This window comes from Artibeus jamaicensis, unplaced genomic scaffold (assembly GCF_021234435.1).
Source record: "Artibeus jamaicensis isolate MK-2021 breed Jamaican fruit bat unplaced genomic scaffold, CSHL_Jam_final contig_432, whole genome shotgun sequence".
In the NCBI taxonomy this organism is placed as follows: domain Eukaryota; kingdom Metazoa; phylum Chordata; class Mammalia; order Chiroptera; family Phyllostomidae; genus Artibeus; species Artibeus jamaicensis.
Genome location: NW_026521828.1, coordinates 15,545,915 through 15,566,554, shown reverse-complemented (window position 1 = coordinate 15,566,554; position 20,640 = coordinate 15,545,915). Strand labels below are relative to the sequence as shown.

General features: G+C 41.9%; 1 protein-coding gene across 3 annotated transcripts in view; it reads right to left on the bottom strand.

Annotated features, from left to right (window-relative positions):
• Window positions 1-2,241, bottom strand: part of PPP2R2B (protein phosphatase 2 regulatory subunit Bbeta) — a 291,119-nt gene extending 288,878 nt beyond the window's left edge. Inside the window, exons 1-2 of one of the 3 annotated variants that reach the window (XM_053665949.1) lie at window positions 2,181-2,241; window positions 1,493-1,686 (exon numbers count right to left, since the gene is read on the bottom strand). In XM_053665949.1, the coding sequence (XP_053521924.1) occupies window positions 1,493-1,562 (70 nt within the window). In that variant the 5' untranslated portion in view covers window positions 1,563-1,686; window positions 2,181-2,241. Of the gene's footprint in view, window positions 1-1,492; window positions 1,687-1,905; window positions 2,059-2,180 lie in introns of those variants that run through there. The other 2 variants (XM_053665951.1, XM_053665950.1) reach the window with 2 other exon arrangements.
• Between the last annotated feature and the right edge of the window lie 18,399 nt (window positions 2,242-20,640).

The following is a 20,640-nucleotide window of genomic DNA, read 5'->3' as shown; positions in this document are numbered from 1 at the left end:
CACAGAGCTAATCATGTTCTACCAGGTAACTGAGCCAGTGACAAAATACCAAGACTGAGAAAGAACATCTTAGGGCCACTCAGTCATTATGCAGATAGAGAGAAACAGCAAGGACAGCGCTTGGTATGGGGGAGGGACAGGACCAACATCTTAAAAGCTACCTTTAAGCTACTGGAGGCCAGAGCTTACCTAACTCTGCTGGATCTGACTAGCACCGTGGATATATTAGGCTTGCTGCTCTCCAACCATAATGGTAAATAGAGAATATATTTTCAATAGTGCTGGGCAGTCTTTTTATCTAAAACTTCTTTGGATATTTACAGAAGAAAATGATAGTGCTACCTCCAAGTTGTTTTTTTTTTTTTTTGCTTGTTTCCTTCGGAATTTGAATTCCTGTACTTCCCCCATAACATTTCCCTAGTAATCTTGATTTTTAAAATAATATAGAAATTTTAGCAGCCAAGAATAATGGTCTTAATTAACATGCCTTGCTACATTTTCCTAAAGCACTTTTACACACGTTTCCTCGAGAGGATATGACCATGTGATAATGCAACATGCAATATGAGTGGTCAAGGATAAAGGCCTACAGGTAGAAAATGAAAGCAAAAATACAAGTTTTGGTATTTAAAAAAATGCCTCCACTCTATTCACACACAAAAGGTGGAATGGTTTCCACCTTCTGACTTTTCCCTGCCTGCCTGCCTGCACCGCACTCAGGCTAATATCAGAACAAGCTGGGAGAGAGAGACACACGACAATTTCACCTCCTGGCAAAGCCTACTGAACCTTCTTGCTTTCTGCTGACTGTTGATTCAGCAGAAACTACTACTGCAGAATTCATAATGGTGATTTTTAAAGGCTCCACTGATCGCATTGCTCGCCCCACGTGTCAGGCCCATTTGCTCGCCACCGGGAACACCATTTTCCCCACCACCTTTCAATTCTTGCTAATGCACTTACAAGAGGAGAAGGACTCACCCTTTTGCAAAGCAGCTTTTGGGGCTTTGATTGTCTGAACAGGTAACCGGGCCAGAGAGAGGAACAGGCAGGAAATGAAACCATGCCCTCCCTACAGCCACTGAGGGAGAGAGAGAGAGGCATCATTCCTCTCAGGGAGGGGAGGACCCCACGGTCCTTCTGGGTCCCTTCCTTCTTCTCTCTCCACAAGACCCCCTGCAAACATCTTGGGGGAAGGGTCATTTGTCTTCTGGGGGTCATTTGCCAGTCGGGAGCCCCACCCTGAAAAGCCTAATCCCCGAGGGCCATTTTAACTCCTGTGGGCGCCGGGTCCACCTGCTGCTGATCGCTGGGCTCGCTTTGCGCAGAGCCCAGATGGATGTGGGGCGCACCGGCCGCCAACCCTGCGAACCAAGCCCCCGACCCAGCCCCAGAGGAGTCTCCGTCTCTACTCGCCCAGCAGCCCGCCGAGCACAGCGATCCGCAACTTGCGCCGGGCCCCAGCGACGGAATGCTGCAGGGCTGGCGTTACCTTCGGTCGCATAGCTGTGGTCGCGCAGGAAACTGTTGTTGATTTTGCGGGTATCAATGTCCTCCTCCATTGACAGCAGGCTTACTTGCGTGGGAACCAAAAGCCGGCAGACAAGTATCCATGATCCCTCCCCGCAGCCAGTCTCACAGGAGAGGGGGGCAGGGGAGCCAGTGGGACTGCACCATGGTCCGAGCCTGAGGAGGAGACGGGGAGGCGGAAAGAAAAAAAAAATAAAAACCCGGCAATGGAGCTGTCACCTCCTCCACTCGGGATCTCCGAGGCTGCCGCGGCTCCTCCTGCGGTGCGCTCACTCCAGGTCCAATTCCCAGCGAGGATGCTGCGCCTGCCTCCGGTGCCAAGATGCACCGTGCCCCGAGGGGTCTGGTCCCTCCCGCTGCCCGAGAGGCACTCACACGGCGAGCCGAGGAGATGCCCAACAGGTCCCCCTCGTTGGCAGCCGCTCCGAAATGTAAAAAAGATCCCTCCTCCCCTTGGGAGAGCAGGCAGCCGCGACAAAATGGTGCCTTTCTGGACCCGAGCTGCAGTGGCGAGATGGCAGGGGCAGGATTCAGGCTGGCCCGGCCTAGGAGAGGGTGCTGGTCTCAACGGAGGGCGGCTTTGGCCAGTGGGAGGAAGGAAGCCTACGGGGAGCTGGGCAGGGCGCTGCGGCCGGAACCAGCGCACTCACCCTCACACCCACAGGAGCGCACTCGCAGCAGCTGCCTCTGCTGCTGCTGCTGCTGCCGCTGCTGCAGGAGGCTCGAGGCGGCTGGAGCATTAGAGGCGAGGCTCCTCCCAACCGCGTCACAGCCCCGGGACTCTTCCCCAGTAGCCGCTGCTCTCTGCTGCAGTGGAGCACACGCAGCTGCGAACCAGCACCTGGGCAGCCAGGCGCTAGCTTGAAGGCTCAGGTGAAAAGCGTAGACGCACTCTCCCAACCTCCCTCCTCCTGTGCCACGCAGCTGAGGGAGGCGTTTACTCCTAGCTTGCAGCCTTTCCCTAGACACCTGTGCTCCAGCACAGCAAAGAGAAGTGGGTTCGCTTACGTAGGCAGGAAGTGGACGTCCTGGTCCCTTTTGCTCACCCTTAGGTGATGCATGCAGTCCCTTGGTGGAGTTAAAGGGCAAGGCCTGGGGTTCCAAGCCTCTAGAAGAGAAAAATATAATGGGAAAAGAGCTTCTCAGCGCCTAGCTTAAGCCCTCTGTGCTAGGAATAGAAGAGGAGACAGGGACCAGAACTTTTTCTGCCATCACAACTGACTACTTCATTCAAACAGAATCATTAACATCTAACTGTAGGCTTTTGTGTCTACACAGGCAGAGATTCTGAAGGCTGAGCTATGTATGAATCTAGTCAACACAGTCTATCTGAACAAATCCACTCCTAGTCCTTTGCACTTGGTTTTGGACAAAGCGCTGTAGGCCTTCCTGTGTCTTTTGCCTGTGAAAACAGGACACTGCAGGGCCAGCGACATATGCTCTCAACATGCAGGTATCCTGGAGCCACAGAGATCCACTGCCACTCTGAGGGAATTCCAAAGAGCCAGAGAATACAAAAGAGAGGCCTGTCTTCCTTCTTCAACTAAAAGGAAAACATTAAATTCCCTATTCCCCCCACCCCCGTTTTTCTCCAATTTGCAAATTCTGTGTTTGAAAGAAAATTAGATCATTATTGTTATGAAACAAACAAACATTTATAAAGCAACCCAACTCACTAGAAGGCCTATTTGGGAAAGACATTTACCCAGTTGCCTCTCGTGGAAGGGATTCATTTCAGTGGGTGTCACTGCAGGAGGAAACATCAGCAAATGTCTTGCTCAGTTAAGCTCCACGAGTTTAGCTACATGAGCCCAGAGGGACCTGTGAGTTAATTATATACATAAAATGCTTCGGCTAACACAATTTAGAAAGTATTTGAAGTTCAAATAAATGGGAAAACAAGTCCTTAACTGAGGTTGGGAATTGCCATTAGATTTCCATGAAGAATAGATGCTTCTGGCAGGTGGAAAGTGGAATTGTCCCCTTCTCCGGAAGGTGACAGCATGTGTCTGGGAGGACAGAATAGGAATATTTTTATATAATTTTTTGGGGGAAGGAAGTTTAGTGTACAAGAGATTCCCTTTTATTCTCATCTGGTGGTTAAGTCTTACATTTTTGTTTAACTATATGTTGAAAAGCCATCTAAGAAATTTCAGTAATAGATGAAGACTGATGTGAGTTGATTCAATCCTCTTAAGCAGCAGTTGCTGAGCTGGGTTTTCCATGTGATAAGCTGCATCCATCACCAAGGCTCCGGTGGTCAGCTCAACTGGAGTTATACAGTCTAGCTTCTCTTGCAGATTGTCATAATGAGGAACCAGGAGAAGAGGTGGAGGGAGAAAAAAGATAAGTTCATCTCAGAGTGATGAGGAAGCACTTTGCTTTCAGTTGAAATGACCTTAAGTTGCAAAAGGAAGTCTTGGAAAATCTCCCTCTTATCCTCCTGGAACATGGGTTAGATTGGAACAGAGCTACATGGTCAGTCAGGTAGGCCCAGGCTGTGCCTGAGGAATCTTCTGCTGTAACCATGGAGAGGAATGTCCGCTCTATCCATCAAGCCTCTGGGCTTGCTAAATTTTCTCTCTTGTGTTTCCTGCAAAGTTCTTCCTGCATTTATTCAAGAGTACAGACTTTAAAATTTTTTTCTTTAAGACACGAGTTCTGGATTAGGTGGAAGTCAGGGTTTCTATTTTGCGATCACACTTTTCTATTATGAACAATGAGGAACTAGCTCCTCCACCCACAACCAAGCAAAATAAAGCTGTTGCCTTGGTGCTTTAACACAATGATGCGTAGTAAAGGAGGCAAGAGGCTGGAGGAAGCCCTGGACAATTGTGTGGGGGTAAGAGAACTACATAGACCATTTCTCGGAAGACCGGCTTGCTGACCTGCTTTCTATCCCTCCAACATGTCAAGTTTTTTATAAAGCTTTTGGTATTTGCACATGTCATTCCCTATGCCCCTTCCTTGTGTTCCTGGCATTCTCCAACAGCTCAGCTGAACTGCTCCTACTTCACTGAGGAATTCTCTGACAACACCATAGTCCCTTCCTCTGATATTTTCTGTCTCTTTTCTTGGTTTTCTTCATGGAATGTTTCATTTTGCAGTAGTTGTATCCTTATTGTTGTCAATTATTTTCAATATATTTCTGATATTAAGTGTCTGGCATTTAGTAGGTGTGCAATTATATTTGTTGAATGGAGCCCTAGCCAGTGTGAGTTTGATTCCCAGTAAGGGCACATACCCAGGTTGTGATGCTTAATCGATCTTTCTCCCTCACATCAATGTTTTTTCCCTCTCTCCCTCCCTCCCTTCCCATATCTCTAATATATATATATATATATATATATATATATATATATATATATATATATATGTTGGTGATACATTTTGTTCAATGAATGAGTAAATTACTAAATTTGTTCAATAATATTTCAGTTTTATAGTTCTACCCTTACTAAAATGCTTGCCCCAAAAAAACCCCACCCCAAAACAAAACTTACCCTGACAGCAAAACCTGTTGTGAGCCATTAATTTTCTACCTGGTAACTCCTGTTCCTATTGAAATAATTGTTCTTACCCACTTTGTGTGCAGGTGTACCAATAATACTTACTGGGCACTTAGTAAGTGTCAAAAGTTGTTCTAGGTGCTGGGGATATGGTTAAAACAAAAGAGTTCCTTCCTTCACAGAACTTGAATCCTATCATCTGATTTTAATACATGGTCTCTTAAAAATATAACAAATGCATACAAGTCAATAACTATAGCTCTATGTTACTATAGCATAGTGTTAACTGCCAAGGCTCCAATATCAGTCAAAGCTGATTTTCTGCCACATATTATGAATGTGAGCAACTTACAAGATCTCCCTAAGCCATGTGGCTTTTTTTAAAATCTATAAATTAGGGAGACAAACCCTTCATAGAATTATTGTGAGGGTTAAATGAGATAACACTTGGAAAGCATAAATTGCTGTTACTTGTTGAGTATTTACTATCACCACCACCATCAACAGTGAACAAATATTTAAGCACCAACCATATCAGCAACATCAATGCATAAGATGTCTAGTCAACCTCTGCTCTATCATGGAATTTTATGTCTAATTTACAGTTTGTATTAAGGGAGTCGCAGGCTACAAAAGGGTCAGCAGAGACGCTCTGAAAGCCTGACCTAATTCAGGCTTGTGCTTGACACAGAAAAAGCTAATTGCAAATACACAGCCTGCTTAAGTTACACAATTCAGCATGACAGCATGTGGACACATTCATTTTTATCACCCCTGTCATGGTCCCCTTCCACCATCACTCCCATATGCCTTTCCCCAAGTTAGGTTAGTGCTGCCTACCCAGGAACCTTTGAGGTCCTCCTGTCCAATTAGCACATTAAACATCTACAATTTTATTAAAACCCTTGACCTGAGCCAGTCTGGAGAATCTTAATATAGATAGGCTTTAGGTATCAGACAGGCCTGGTTCAAGTCCCAGCTCAGGCATTTATGAATTTCATGACCTTTGGCAAGTAATTTAACATCTCTAAGCCTCTGTGTTTGCAAAATGGAAGGAAATAATAGGAACTACTTCATAGGGTTGTTGAGTGGCTTTGGAGACATGTAAGGAAAGTGCCTTCTTTGGGCTGGACCCACTGCCAGGCCTCACTAAAATGTCACTTCTTCCTAGCAGTGGCTCACTGGGGTCTCCATGTGCAGAAAAATGGAGAAACACACTACAAGTCAATCACTGTGAACAATCACATGAACAAAAGTCACCTAGAAACCTAAGTTTTGCTACCTATCAATCTGTCTTAATGAGCAGCTAAAAATTGAATGCAGGAAATTTTACTATTATGCAAAAAGCCCTGTGTCAGACACACACAAAGTCCTGTGCAAATGGAAAGTGTTAGGATTATTTTCACATTTTGTGTGTTCAGAACTAATCATGTTTCTCTACCAAGGAGTCATGTGGAATCCCTCTCTAGGATCACTAAGCATTGAATGCACACCTTTCTGGGTTGGCTTGTGTGCTGACTGTCCAGATGATGACCTCTTGAATTTCTAGCAATGTTTGCCATTCCTTTTTGTTATGTGACAACATATAATACCACATGAGTGATCCTTGAATGTGACATTTAACCTAGGAAGAGGAAACAAAACATCTTGCCTCTAAGACAGTGTATTAATTTGAGACTCTGGACTCTTCATAGATTTCATGTAGTAAAATGTCCCCTAGATTATCCAAGTAGAGCAACTTATGAAAATACACAGTGGTGTGCTGGAGCTGATATATATTGGCTGCTGCGAACCAACTGTGATGATTGTGCACATTTCCCGTTCTGCTTCCAGTGACATCATATTGTTAGCTTAAAAACTGAAATCTACCATAGTTGGCATAGTTCTAATATAGGAAAAAAACTATATAAATCAGAACTTTTTTTCTTAAGAGCTCAATGTTAAATGTTTACCAGCATACCAACAGAAACACATATGTACTTGCTGATACATTTTCCTGTTCACCCCTGTTATGGGTAGTTTCTTCCAATGTCGTGACACTTAAGTCTCTCAAATTCCAGAGCATTTCACTATCCAACCAAACTCAGCCATAATGTTCAATAATTAAAATCCTGCCTTTACCATAAAACTTCCCCATATCCATCAGAGCGAACCCAATGCCTTTGTTTGATCCTTTTCAGGCTGCATATGAAATTACCAGGGTAGACCTGTGAGTAATTGCTTCTGAAAGGATCCTAGGCCTGACAATGTAAGGAGTGACAGGTCAGTGCCTACTCTCTTTTTTTTTCAATACTAACCTGAGGACATTTTTTCACTGATTTTAGAGAGAGAGAGGTAAGGAGAGAGAGAGAAACATTGATGGGAGAAAGAAACATCAATTGGTTGCCCCCCTACACACTGGGATCAGGGATCATACGCACCCAGTCTGGGGATGTAAGCTGTAAACTAGGCATGGGCACTGACCGGGGATCCAAACTGCAGCCCTTTGGTTACTAGATGACATGCCAACCAACTGAGCCACACCATCCAGGGCTCAATGCCCACTCTTGACACCCCATTCTTTTCCACTATTCAAGCTCCATTGTCACCCTACTTGTGCCCTTGATTTGCCTAAATGCAAAACAGAAACCTCCAATGTGCCTGATTTCATGGACAGCTCTTCCACCTGTCTGGTTCAGATACTGATACAGTGGTAGGACAGGCACAGAAATCCGAGAATCCAGATCAGAGACCCTGAGAGAGAATATCCCCTTGTACCTTTTCTCATCAGTGGTTTTTGAATTAAATTTAGGCTCTCCTAAATCTGCATTATGTTTGATAGGTTTAACAGCACTGTCTAGTACCTGATTACATTTCTCAAAGTAAAATTTCAGTATAATTTAAACAGAAATATGTGTGTGTGTGTGTGTGTATGGAAATGACTTCCACATTTCTTTAAAATGCATCAAACATTAGCACTTTCCGGGGTTCATCCTAGGTAACCAATCATGGTTGTGGGCAAAAATTTAGCTGCAAAGCTACTTCTCAGACCATTGTTAATGAAGATGAAAACCTGAGAACAAACCAAATGTCTGACAATAGAATTGGCTAGGCAAAGTATGGTGTGTTTATATAAAATGAAATTACTGGGCCTTTAACATAATATTAATAGCTAACACTTGTTGAGATCTATTATGTATGAGGCACAGTGTAAAGGGTTTTAACTAGCATTATCTCATTTCATTCTTTTTTTTTAAATTTATTTATTTTTTTAAATTGATTATGCTGTTACAGTTGTTCTATTCCCCCCTTCATTCCCCTCCACCCTGCCCCCCCAACCCCACCATTACCCCCCTTTAGTTTATGTCCATGTGTCTCAAGTCCTTTAGGTTCTATATTTCCCATGCTATTCTTGCCCCCCCCCAACTATTTTCTATCTACTGTCTATGCTACTTATTTTCTGTACCTTCTCCCCCCATCTCCTCCTCCCACTCCCCTGTTGCTAACCCTCCTTGAGATCTTCATTTCTATATTTCCACTCCTGATCTAGCTGTTCTTTTAGTTTGCTTTCGTTTTAGGTGTGGTTGTTAATAACTGTGAGCTTGTTGTTCTTTCACTGTTCATGTTTCTTTAACTTCTTTTTCTTAGATAAGTCCCTTTAACATTTCATATAATAAGGGCTTGGTGATGATGAACTCCTTGAATTTGGTCTTATCTGAGAAGTACCTTATCTGTCCTTCCATTCTAAATGAAAGTTTTGCTGGATAGAGCAATCTTGGTTGTAGGTCTTTAGATTTCATGACTTGGAATATTTCTTTCCAGCCCCTTCTTGCCTGTAAGGTCTCTTTTGAGAAATCTGCTGACAGTCTGATGGGGACTCCTTTGTAGGTGACTGTCCCCTTAGCTCTTGCTGCTTCTAGGATTCTCTCCTTCATTTGAATATTGGCTAATGTAATTATGATATGCCTTGGTGTGTTTCTTCTTGAGTCCAACTTTTTTGGTACTCTCTGGGCTTCTTGGATTTCTTGGAAGTCTATTTCCTTTGCCAGATTGGGGAAATTTTCTTTTATTATTTGTTCAAATAGTTTTTCCACTGGTGGTTGTGTCTTTCCCCCTTCTGGTACCCCTATAATTCGGATATTGGAGCGTTTAAAGATGTCCTGGAGGTTCCTAAGACTCTCCTCATTTCTTTGAATTCTTGCTCCTTGACTCTTTTCTGTTTGGCCATTATTTGGTTTCTTCTGGTCCACTCCATTGATTTGAGTCCCAGTTTCCTTTTCATCTCTATGGGTTTCCTGTGGAATTCCATTCATTTCCCTTAATTTAGCCTTCATATGTTTCTCTAGTTTGTGGCTATAATCAACCAGATCTGTGAGGAAGCTGATGACCAGTGTTTTAAACTGTGCGTCTGAGAGTTTTGCTATTTCTTCGTCGCTTAGATTTATCTCTGGGGCTTTGAGGTCTTCCTGCGACATTTTTGGTCTGTTCTGGCCCTTTAAATGTGAGAAACTGCGCCTTGGACTCCCAGGTCGCTGGGTTGTGACGCTGTATGTGGGGGCGTGGTCAGAGCGGGGAAATGGCGGCGCCCTCTATCGCTGCCGCGGCCGGTCCAATCGCCCACTCCCTCGCTCGCGCGCAATTAGGCAACCGCAGTCAACTCGCTGCACCGCCTCCCCACTGTCTCCTCTGCAGTCGCTCACCTGGTGGGTTGCTCGGTCGCTCACTAGGTCCAATCCTGGGTTTGGAACCCGTGCGTCTGGATTCGCGTGTCTGGATTCCACGCCCGGGTCCGACCGAGCCCTCCTTTGCAACTCCTCACCAGCTGCTGGTTTCGCCCCTTACCGGTCGGGCTGAAGAATTTGTTGTTAGCGGACTTCCGAAAAGTTCAGTTTTCCGTGTTCTGGTTGTGTTTTCTGATGCTAATATTTAGTTGTCCCTAAACTTGGTTGTGTGAGGAGGCACGGCACATCCACCTAAACCTCCATCTTGGCAGAAGTCTATCTCATTTAATTCTAACAACAACCCTTACAAGGTAAGTACCACTATTACCTCCATGTTACTAAGGCTAATATTTAGAAATAAATAAATAATATACCCAACCAAAATAACAAAGCCAGCCAAAGAGGAGCCTATCTCTGTGTATGGATAGGGTGTGTGCTAAGGTTGCAGCCGGATCTTTGGGAGTCATTTCTAAACCACCTTCCACTAGATTCTGACTCACCCCTCTTAGGAATGAATACCCTCTTGATTGAAAACCACTGCTGCTATGTTGGTGAGGGTGTGGCAAAATTGGACCCCTCACACACTGCTCATGGGATTGCAAAGTAGAATAGCAGTACAGATAGTTTCGCAGTTCCTCAAAATGTTAAGCAGAGTTACTGTGTGACCCAGCAGTTTCACTTCTAGCTATATGCCCAAGAGAATTGAAAACACATATTTACACCAAAACTTGTACACAAATATTTACAGCAGTGTTATTTGTAATAGCCCCAAGGTGGAAACAACCCAAATATCTCTCATGTGACAGGTGGATGAACAAAATGTGATCTATCCATTGTGTGATGTGCTATACATGAACCAAATGGTATATCCATTTTATATCATATCATTGTTATATCATGAATTGTTCAGTTATGAAAGAGAATGAAGTACTGATACATGCTACCACATGGTTAAATCTTGAAAACATTATACTAAGTGAAAGAAGCCCATCATAAAAGACTATATAATTTCATTTATCTGTTCAGAATGGGCAAATCCATAGAGACAAAAAGTAGATTAGTAGTTGCTCCAGGCTGGGCTACAAGAATGGGAGTAACTGCTAATGAGTTTGGGATTTCTTTTGGGAATGATAGAAAGGTTCTAAAATTGCATAAGGGCAACAGCTGCACAGCTTTGAATATACTAAAGGCTGCTGCACTGAGTACTTTGAAAGGATGACTTTTTAATAGTCCAGCACCTCAACAAAGCTGGTATTAAAAATTAAAATATTGCTGCTATCATATTTACAATAGCCAAGCTATCAAAGCAACCCAAGTGACCATCAATAGACAAGCGAATTAAAAAACCTGTGGTACATATATGCAATGGAAGATTACTTGGCCCATAAAAGAAAAGAAATCTTGCCATTTGCAACAACATGGATGGACCTAGAGGGTATTATGCTAAGTGAAATAGGTCAGTCATAGGAAGGCAAATATCATATGGTTTCACTTTTATGTGGAAGCTAAAGAACAAAATTAATGAACAAACACAATTCAAACAGACTCATAGTACAGAGAACAGACTGATGGTGCCAGAGCGGAGGGGGGGGGGGTCTGGGTGAAAAATGTGAAGGGATTAAGGACAAATTGGCAATTATAAAATAGTCACAGCATAGGGAATATAGACAATATTGTTATAATAAATATGTATGGTGCCAGGTGGGTACTGGAAATATTGGGGAAACACTCTGCTGCTTGCCTAAAACTAATGCAAAATAATATTGAATGTAAACTGTAATTGAAAAACACCACTGCTATCATAAGCCACTGTTACTTCTAGAAGTATGATCTATCCATGAGTTTTATTTAGTGCAGAAAAAATTTAAAGGTATTATAAGAATAGATGTTCATGGGGGACTTCCGCCAAGATGGAGGCATAGGTGGAGACACCGTGCTTTCTCATACGACCAAGTTTAGAGACAACTAAATATTATCAACAGAAAACATAGCCAGAACACAGAAAATTGAACTTTTCGGAAGTCTGTTAACAACAAATTCTTCAACCTGACTGGTAAGAGGGGCGAAACCAGCAGCTGGAGGAGCTGGGTAGCACAGGAAAACTCGGTCAGATGGACTCAGGTGCTCGGAATCCAGGTGCAGGGTTGGACCTAGCCAGAGATCCAGCGAGCGACCTAGGGGAAAAAGCCAGGGAGCAGGGCTGTGGGTTGACTGTGGTCGCGCATTTGTGCGCGGACAGACAAACAAGGGAGTGGGCGATTGGACAGGACCCAGCTGGTCCCCACAGCGAGCAGCAGCGGAGGGTGCCGCCATTTCCCGCTCTGACCCCGCCTCCACATACAGCATCATAACCCAGCGACTCTGAGTGGCCTGGCCCAGGTGAACCACCTAAGCCTCTGCTCCTCACCCAGCAGCGCAGAACAGCAGATGGGGCTGCCATTTCCTTGCTCTGACCACGCTCCCACATACAGCATCACAAACCAGCGACGTAGGAGTCCAAGGCTCCATTCCTCATACTTACTGGCGCGAACAGACCAAAAATGGCTCAAGAAGATCTCAGAGCCCCAGAGCCTATAAATCTAAGCAATGAAGAAATAGCAAAACTCTCAGGCGCACAGTTTAAAACACTGGTCATCAGGATCCTCACAGAATTGGTTGATTATAGCCACAAATTAGACAAATATATGAAGGCGAAACTAATTGAAATGAATGGAATTGCACAGGAAACCAATAGCGATGAAAAGGAAACTGGGACTCAAATCAATGGAGTGGACCAGAAGAAAGCAAATAATGGTCAAACAGAGAAGAGTGAAGAAGCAAGAATTCAAAAAAATGAGGAGAGGCTTAGGAACCTCCAGGACATATTTAAAAGCTCCAACATCCAAATTATAGGGGTACCAGAAGGGGGAAAGGAACAGCCACCAGTGGAAAACTTATTTGAACAAATAATAAAGGAGAATTTCCCCAATCTGGCAAAGGAAATAGACTTCCAGGAAATCCAGGAAGCTCAGAGAGTCCCAAAGAAGTTGAACCCAAGAAGGAACACACCAAGGCACATTGTAATTACATTAGCCAAGGTTAAAATGAAGGAGAGAATCCTAAAAGCAGCAAGAGATAAGGGGACTGTCACCTACAAATGAGTTCCCATCAGACTGTCAGCTGATTTCTCAAAAGAGACCTTACAGGCAAGAAGGGGCTGGAAAGAAGTATTCCAACTCATGAAATCCAAAGACCTACAACCAAGATTGCTCTATCCAGCAAAACTTTCATTTAGAATGGAAGGACAGATAAAGTGCTTCTCAGATAAGATCAAATTCAAGGAGTTCATCATCACTAAGCCCTTATTATATGAAATATTAAAGGGACTTACCTAAGAAAAAGAAGTTAAAAAAACATGAACAGTGAAAGGACAGCAAACTCATAGTTATTAACAACAGCACCTAAAACAAAAGCAAACTAAAAGGACAGCTAGATCAGGAGTAAAATCATAGAAATGAAGATCACGTGGAGGATTAGCAACAGGGGAGTGGGAGAAGGAGAAGGTGGGAGAAGGTACAGAAAATAAGTAGCATAAACAGCAGATAGAAAATAGATGGGGGCAAGAATAGTATGGGAAATATAGAATCTAAAGAACTTGAGACACATGTTCATAAACTGAATAGGGGGGTAATGGTGGGGACGGGAGTATGGTGGGGGGGAATGAAGGGGGGGAATAGAACAACTGTAATGGCATAATCAATAAAAAATAAATTAAAAAAATAAATTAAAATGCTGTGAATTTTGTACGTGGAAGTTACTTTCTACAGTAACTTCTACATACAAAACTGCCTTTCACTACAAAAAAATAGATGTTCATGTTATGTTGTTTAAAAGTAATAAAACAACATATAATGACTGGTCACACTTTTTAATTTAAAAAATGTGTGTAAAAATACTTGACAGGAGTTATGCGTGGTTTTTTGGTTTATATTTTTGTCAAAGAAAATTTAGAAATTGTATCATTTTTGTAGTAAGAAAATTTTTGTTTTTTTTTAATATGATATACTTTTTAGGATCAAACCTTGTAGTGAAAGGATCGAAAGTTATTTTCTTCTCAACAGGAACTTGAAAGACACTGTTATAAGTGTATATGTTATCAAATGCATAGAACAGCTCTATCCAGTAGAAATATAACATAAGCCACACATGTAATTGTTACTTTTTCAAGTTGCCACATTAGCAAATGAAAGAAACAGATGGAATTACTTTTACTAATTAAAAAAATTTTAATGCTTTGAAAATAAAAATACTTAACCGAATATATACAAAATATTATGTCAGCATATAATCAACATATAATTATTAATTGCATTCTTTTTTTCATGTCAAAGCTTTGAAATTTGGTGTGCATGTTAAGCTTACAGCACTTCTCAAAACTAACCACATTTCTAGGGCTAAATCTGGCCCTCCAATTTGTTTCTACTCAGCAGCAGTGCCCAACTCCTTGCCCCTAGTTAAGGAGTAGTTACATTTATACAGTCCTAAAATTACATTAGGCCCTTTGAAAGCCACCGAAAGGCTGATGCTGCCCCCAGTGAAAATGAGTTTGACACCCCTGGCATACAGAAACTATTCCAAATGTGTTACTTCACTCACAAAATGAGCATTATCAAGCTTTGTCAAAAAGAAAATTTCTATCTACTAAGGAGTTGAATTAGATTGTAATGCCCAACCAAACTAAGCAACATTAATGTGGTGAATCTTATAACTATTTAAACACAAACTGAATGTGAAAACATATATAGACACACCAACATATATATATATATATATATACACACACACACATATATATATATATATATACACAACATATATATATATATATATATATATATATATATTTTTTTTCACAGTTGGGCATCTGGTCTCTATTATGGCCACTAAAGGTGGAGAAATCTAAAGATACAGTTACAGGAGTCTGTGAACTCTTATTAGTCTTTTAGATTAAAGAGTAGGATTTTATCGTCACGTGATAAGTGGGTAAATTTCTGAGAACTTACTGAATTAGAGGCACCACTGCCTTTCACACATGCCTGCGAAGAGTTTTGTGCATGCAGTTGGGCATTCACTTTCTCCTAATGTATTTTCCTCTCTGGTTCCGGGGCAGCACTCCTCCTGATTCTGCTACACCAATGCAGATGCATGTTTCTTCTCAGGCTCATTTGCTGGCTCTTCCTCCCTGTTTTAAACTCTAAATGTACAAGCAACCCAGATGTCAAAGGTCGCAGACTTTTCTTTCCACAGTCCCATCCATGGTGACCTCATCCAGTCTCACGGCTTGTCACTCACATGGTGACAAAACCCCACACTTGGATTTCAAGCACAAACCACTCCCCTGACCTCCAAACTAACATCACAGACAGCTGACCTACATTTTGCTGAGTACCTAACAAGATAACTCAGTCCCTCATGCCACCCCCACCATACCTGCCCCAACTTCCTGTTCCTTAATTTCTCTGTCATTCTCCACATCCTTCCAGTCTATCAGCACATCCTGCCATTTCTTAACTTCAAAATACATCCAGAATCCAACCCCCTCCATTGCTATACCTACCAAGCTCCAACTACCATCCCATCCTACCTTTGCTGCTTCAATAGATGCTAACCAGTGTCTGATCCCTCCTTCCTGCCCCCACAGAATGGTTTCTATGACAGCAGGCATAATGATTCTTTTAAATGCAAATCACTCAAAGTCCTTCATTGGCTTCCTACTCATTCAGAGTAAAAGTTCCTTAAAATGCTGGAAAGATTTGGCTCTCACTATAGCTCTGTGCTTATTTTTTTCCATTTCTCACCTGTAGCACTCCCAACTCATCTCTACCTGCTCCTCCTACTGCACACATAGATACAGTGGCATCCTTATTGTTTGCCAAACACACCTGGACCTTTGCATGTGCTGTTCCCTCTGTCCTGAGGGCCTTTCTTGAGGCATAGCTTAGTGCTTCCCCTCATTCAGGTGTCTGCCCCAGCATTGACTTTCTTAGCTGCCTCCCTTGCCCACTCTGTATAAAATATAATAGCACTCTTCCCTCACCACTCCCCATCTCTGCATTGCCACCTGACAGTATGTATTTATTTGGTTTGGTTTATTACACCAGTAGAAGAGAATTTTCAGGCAGACAGGAATGTTTTTGTTCCTTGCTATATACCTGGCAGCTGGAATAGTGCCTGGCACATATTGGTTATTCTAATGTACTTTTTAAAAGAATAAAAGAGTCAATGTGCATTTGCTTAATAATGAAGATCACTCAGGAGAGAATCTTAATGAACAATAAGCCTAGGCGGTTTGTTCATCCATTGGCCTTGCCCAAAATGAGGTCTGGCCTTTGCCCTAGTCTTCTGGGAGGTAATCTATGCCATACCTAATGGCAATGTCTTTGTTTAGAGTGGAAACTGTCAACACCAGAAAGACTATGTGATTTAGGGTGGGGCCAGTCGAGCTGGAGTCTAAATTCAATCAATCATACCTATATAATGAAAGGCCAATAAAAACTCTGAACACCAGGCTCAGGTAGGCTTCCCGGGTTAGCAGTACTCTATGCACACTGTCACACATCAATGCCAGGAGGGTGATGTGTTCTGAAACAATGGAAAGTTCAAGTTTGGAATCCACCTAGTCTCTTCCCTATGCATCTCTCTGCCATTGGCTGACTTAGATCTCTCCCCTTTACCCGTAATATACTGTAAGCATGTGTACAAAACTTTCTGTGTGTTCTGTGCATCCTAGAGAGTTATTGAAATTGAGGGTAGGCTTGGAAGCCTCCAAGATTTATAGTTGATATCAGAAGTGAGGACAGTATTGGGAACTCTTCCTTTAAACTTTGCAGTTTGGCTAACTCTGGTAATGCCAAACACACATCCAGCAAGGTTCAAGTTGAAAGGGGGCTTAGTCCTGGCTGGTGTGGCTCAGTAAAATGAGCATTGGCCTGAGAACCAAAGGGTTTCAGCTTCCATTCCCAGTCAGGGCACATGGCTGGGTTGTGGGCCAAGTCGCCTGTAGGGGGGTGTGGGAGAACCAACCACATACTGATGCTTCTCTCCCTCTCTTTCTCCCTCCCTTCCCCTTTCTCTAAAAATAAATAAAGAAATAAAATCTTTTTTAAAAATTAAAAGGGATCTTAAAGATCATAATTTCTAACTCATCATTTTGCTGATGAGGAAAATGAAGTCTAGGAAAAGAAATGCCCAGATCACCTGGTGATTTGTTGATAGTCCCATTGTGTGGACCCTGGTGATCTGGCTCCAATGCTCAGCCAGACCCCAGACCCCATGACTCTACTCACCTTCTTTTAAAGAGGATAAATTGAAGGTTATTGGACAATTAAACATTTTAAAATACCACTTTTTTTAAAGAGGGTAAATAGGAAGTTATTGAACAATTAAGTTGGCTTAACTCCCTAGTATTTCAAGGCCAGTATCAAGGAAAGACATGACCACTCTCAAAAGTTGTGGGGACTAGTCCTAGGAAAAACAGAAGTAACAGAGCTCCTCTCCCCCTCTTCCTCTCCATATTTTGCCCTGAGGTGGTCCAGAGCAAATACAGGAGTGGCTGCCTCAGTCTCCCTGACCCACAGCTGCGGAGGTCTGAGAAGGAAGCCTTTGTGATCACTGAGAATCAGCACAAATTATCCTCTCCCTACACCACCACATTCTGCCACTGTCTCTTTTGGAGGGAAACTTCTAAGTATAGGCAGGCACCTTTGGAAGCTACAGGGCATATCATATGGTAAAGAGAGCCCATTAGAGGGGGAAAAGGTTTTGACAAGTTTAAGGTACTATGCAAGCAAGGTTGCCACCCTGGCACTTACTATACTAGTGAGATAGGTTACAGAAGCCAGAATTCAAGAGCTATATGGACCTTGAACTTGTAAGCAAGGCTGTATATATTTTAAAACTCAATAAATATTACTGGGATAAATGCAGAGAGAATAATTATATTAAATATTCCTCAAATAGAGACCTCTATAATTTTTGTTTGACATCTGAACAGCATTACAAGGGTGAATAAAATATTATAATCCAAGTTTATGAAATTGCATCTGAAAATTAGCATAGGCCTTGAGTAGTGACTTTAATATTTTAGGGTCACAGATCCTTTTAAAAATTAGAAGAAGTTTTTGCCCTGGATGGTGTAGCTCAGTGGATTGAGTGCAGGCTGAGAACCAAAGGGTCGCTGGTTCAATTTCCAGTTAGGGCACATGTCTAGGTTGTAGGCCAGGTCCCCAGTGGGGGCCATGTGAGAGGCAACCACACATTGATGTTTCTTTCCCTCTCTTTCTCTCTCCTTTCCCCTCTCTCTAAAAATAAGTAAATAAAATCTAAAAGGAAAAGGAAAAAAAGAAGTGGAAGGGACTAAAAAAAAAAGAATTACACAAAGGTTTTGAACTCTCTCCCCATAAAACAAAGTTTGTAGTACTTCCTGCCTCCAAATGCTGAGTCAATGTGGCAGAAAAAGAAAGGGGGTGGGTTTAGTGGAAGACCTGGGACCAAAGAAAGGTTTGAAATGGAATGCACATTTAGAATTACAGTACCACCGCCTTTCATGCATATGTTGATATGAAGAATGGTAATATCTATCACATACATAGTAATTAATGATGTAAGTGATGATCTGCCTTTCTAAGATGGGTCAGTCAGGTGTACTAAGGCAAATGGCTAAAGGCATGAATTTTGAAAACCAGACTGAATTCAAATCTTGGCTGTGATATTTCCTAGCTTTATGTTAGGCAACTTTTTAAATTACTCTGTGCTTCAATTTCTTTTGCAAAGTTCTGATAATAATAGTATCTCCTTCATAATATTGTTGCAAAAATTGTGTGTGTTAATATCTATAACACGTTTAAAGCAGTCCGTGGTGTCTAACCTCCATACTATCTAACACTATCAATGTTAGCCGTCGGTATGGGGGCTGCACACTGTCATTTTTATGTGCTCTGTTGTTGCTCACATGGATGCCAGATTTATTTACCTTTCCAATTTCCATTCTTGAATTGTTTGGCAGATCTGCTTCTTTTCTTATCCACCTCTATTTAAAAAAACCTAACTCAAAGACATGGTTCCATTACAAGGGAGTATGAAACTATTCTCATCACTAGGCTCATAATAAAGGCATAAATTAAATCCAACAGCTACCTGCCTACTATGTGCTTAGCTCTAGCCTTTTTAGATACTGTTAAGGAACTCACAACTTGATTATAGAGCTAAATACTCAAATCAAGACCTCCAAGTCTATACTGAGCCTCAATATACCTCCCAAGGTTTTCCTTCTTGCCAGGCATTCCTTTGCCTCTGGACCATACAGTAGTTCCCTTTCTCTATAAGGAATACATTTTAAGACCCTCCCTCAGTGGGTGCCTGAAACTTCAGATAGAACCGAACCCTATATACACTAAGATTTTTCTATACATACAGACTTTTTCACTGAAAGGAAGCACTTAATGGCTTCTCTGGCATAAATTAATTGCCAGCATCACTACTTGTGAACTTTGGGGCCATTAATAAGTAAAATAAGGGTTACAAGCACTGTGATACTGTGATAGTCTGTCTCATAACAGAGATGGCTTCTGAGTGACTAAAGGATGGGAATTGTCTATAGTGTGGAGATGCTGGGAAGTTTCACATCACCACTGGTTCCCAGTCTCTAATACAGTGCCTGACATACAAAATAAAATTCATTAAATGGATCCATGAATTAAAGACTCGGTGTCTCATAAGCCATTTATTAGGTCATTTCAGCACTGTGCATTTCAGGACTGAATAAGTAATAGCTGTCTGTACAGACTAGAACTGATTTTCCTTCCCCATTTATGAATAGTTAACTAGTATGCTCAAAGTAAATACATAAATTCATTCCTACAAATTTAGCAACATTTGCATATTTCCACATCACCTTTAATAAGCTATGCCTACAGCCTCTCTTGAACCCAATGTGAATGTTGTCAAAAGAATCCCATCTCTGTCCACCTTCTGGACCCATCTTATTAGGCAAATTAGAACTTGCAAGCTCCACCTTCACCGTAGAAAAGGATAACTATAACTTGTAGATTTCAATGTACACATAATTGGGAGATGTCAAAATCCGTTATGTCACAGATTAGTCAGTGATTCTTCAATAAGTAATTATTGAAATGGCAAAACAAACAGTTCTGAGGAGTTATTACTGTTTGTCTATTCATTGGGCTAAATAATATTGACTAGGTGATGGCCTGGCTCAGTGTTCTAACATGCTCAAGGCTGAGCAAAATAGAATGAACTTTTATACAAAAGCAGACTGAGAGACATTCAGGAGAGCTAAGTCTAAGTCTTGTGGAGTTATATAAACTCCACAAGAAGTGGAGAAAGAAGTATAGAAAGAAGTGCTTCCCACCCCACCATATTTTTAAAGAATATCGTAAGCAATGACATTATATAGGCTGATTACCCCATAATCAAACCAGCTACCATTTGATGGGTGCTTACCAACTACCAGGCATTGTGATTATTTCTTTAGATACAACTTAGTTGTCTTTTTCACGATGAACCCCACAAAGGAAGGATTATTACTACCATTTATTATTGAGGAAATCAAGACTTGGCAATGTTAACTATCTTAAAGCAAGTAGAATGGACAGATCTGGATTTGAACCCAGTTTTACCTGAGTCTTAACCAGCTAGTTCCACTTAATATTCTACATAATGGTTATACTTGATTTTCCCCTGGAAAGTTCTGTTCAAGGTCCTTTACCCAGTAAGTACATACTAAATACTTATAAAAAGAACAGAACTATAATTTCTACAATTCTTTGAAATATACCTAAACAGTCAATAAAATGAATTTTCTCTCAAAACATTTGTTCAGATGAGAGCATCCTATGATGATG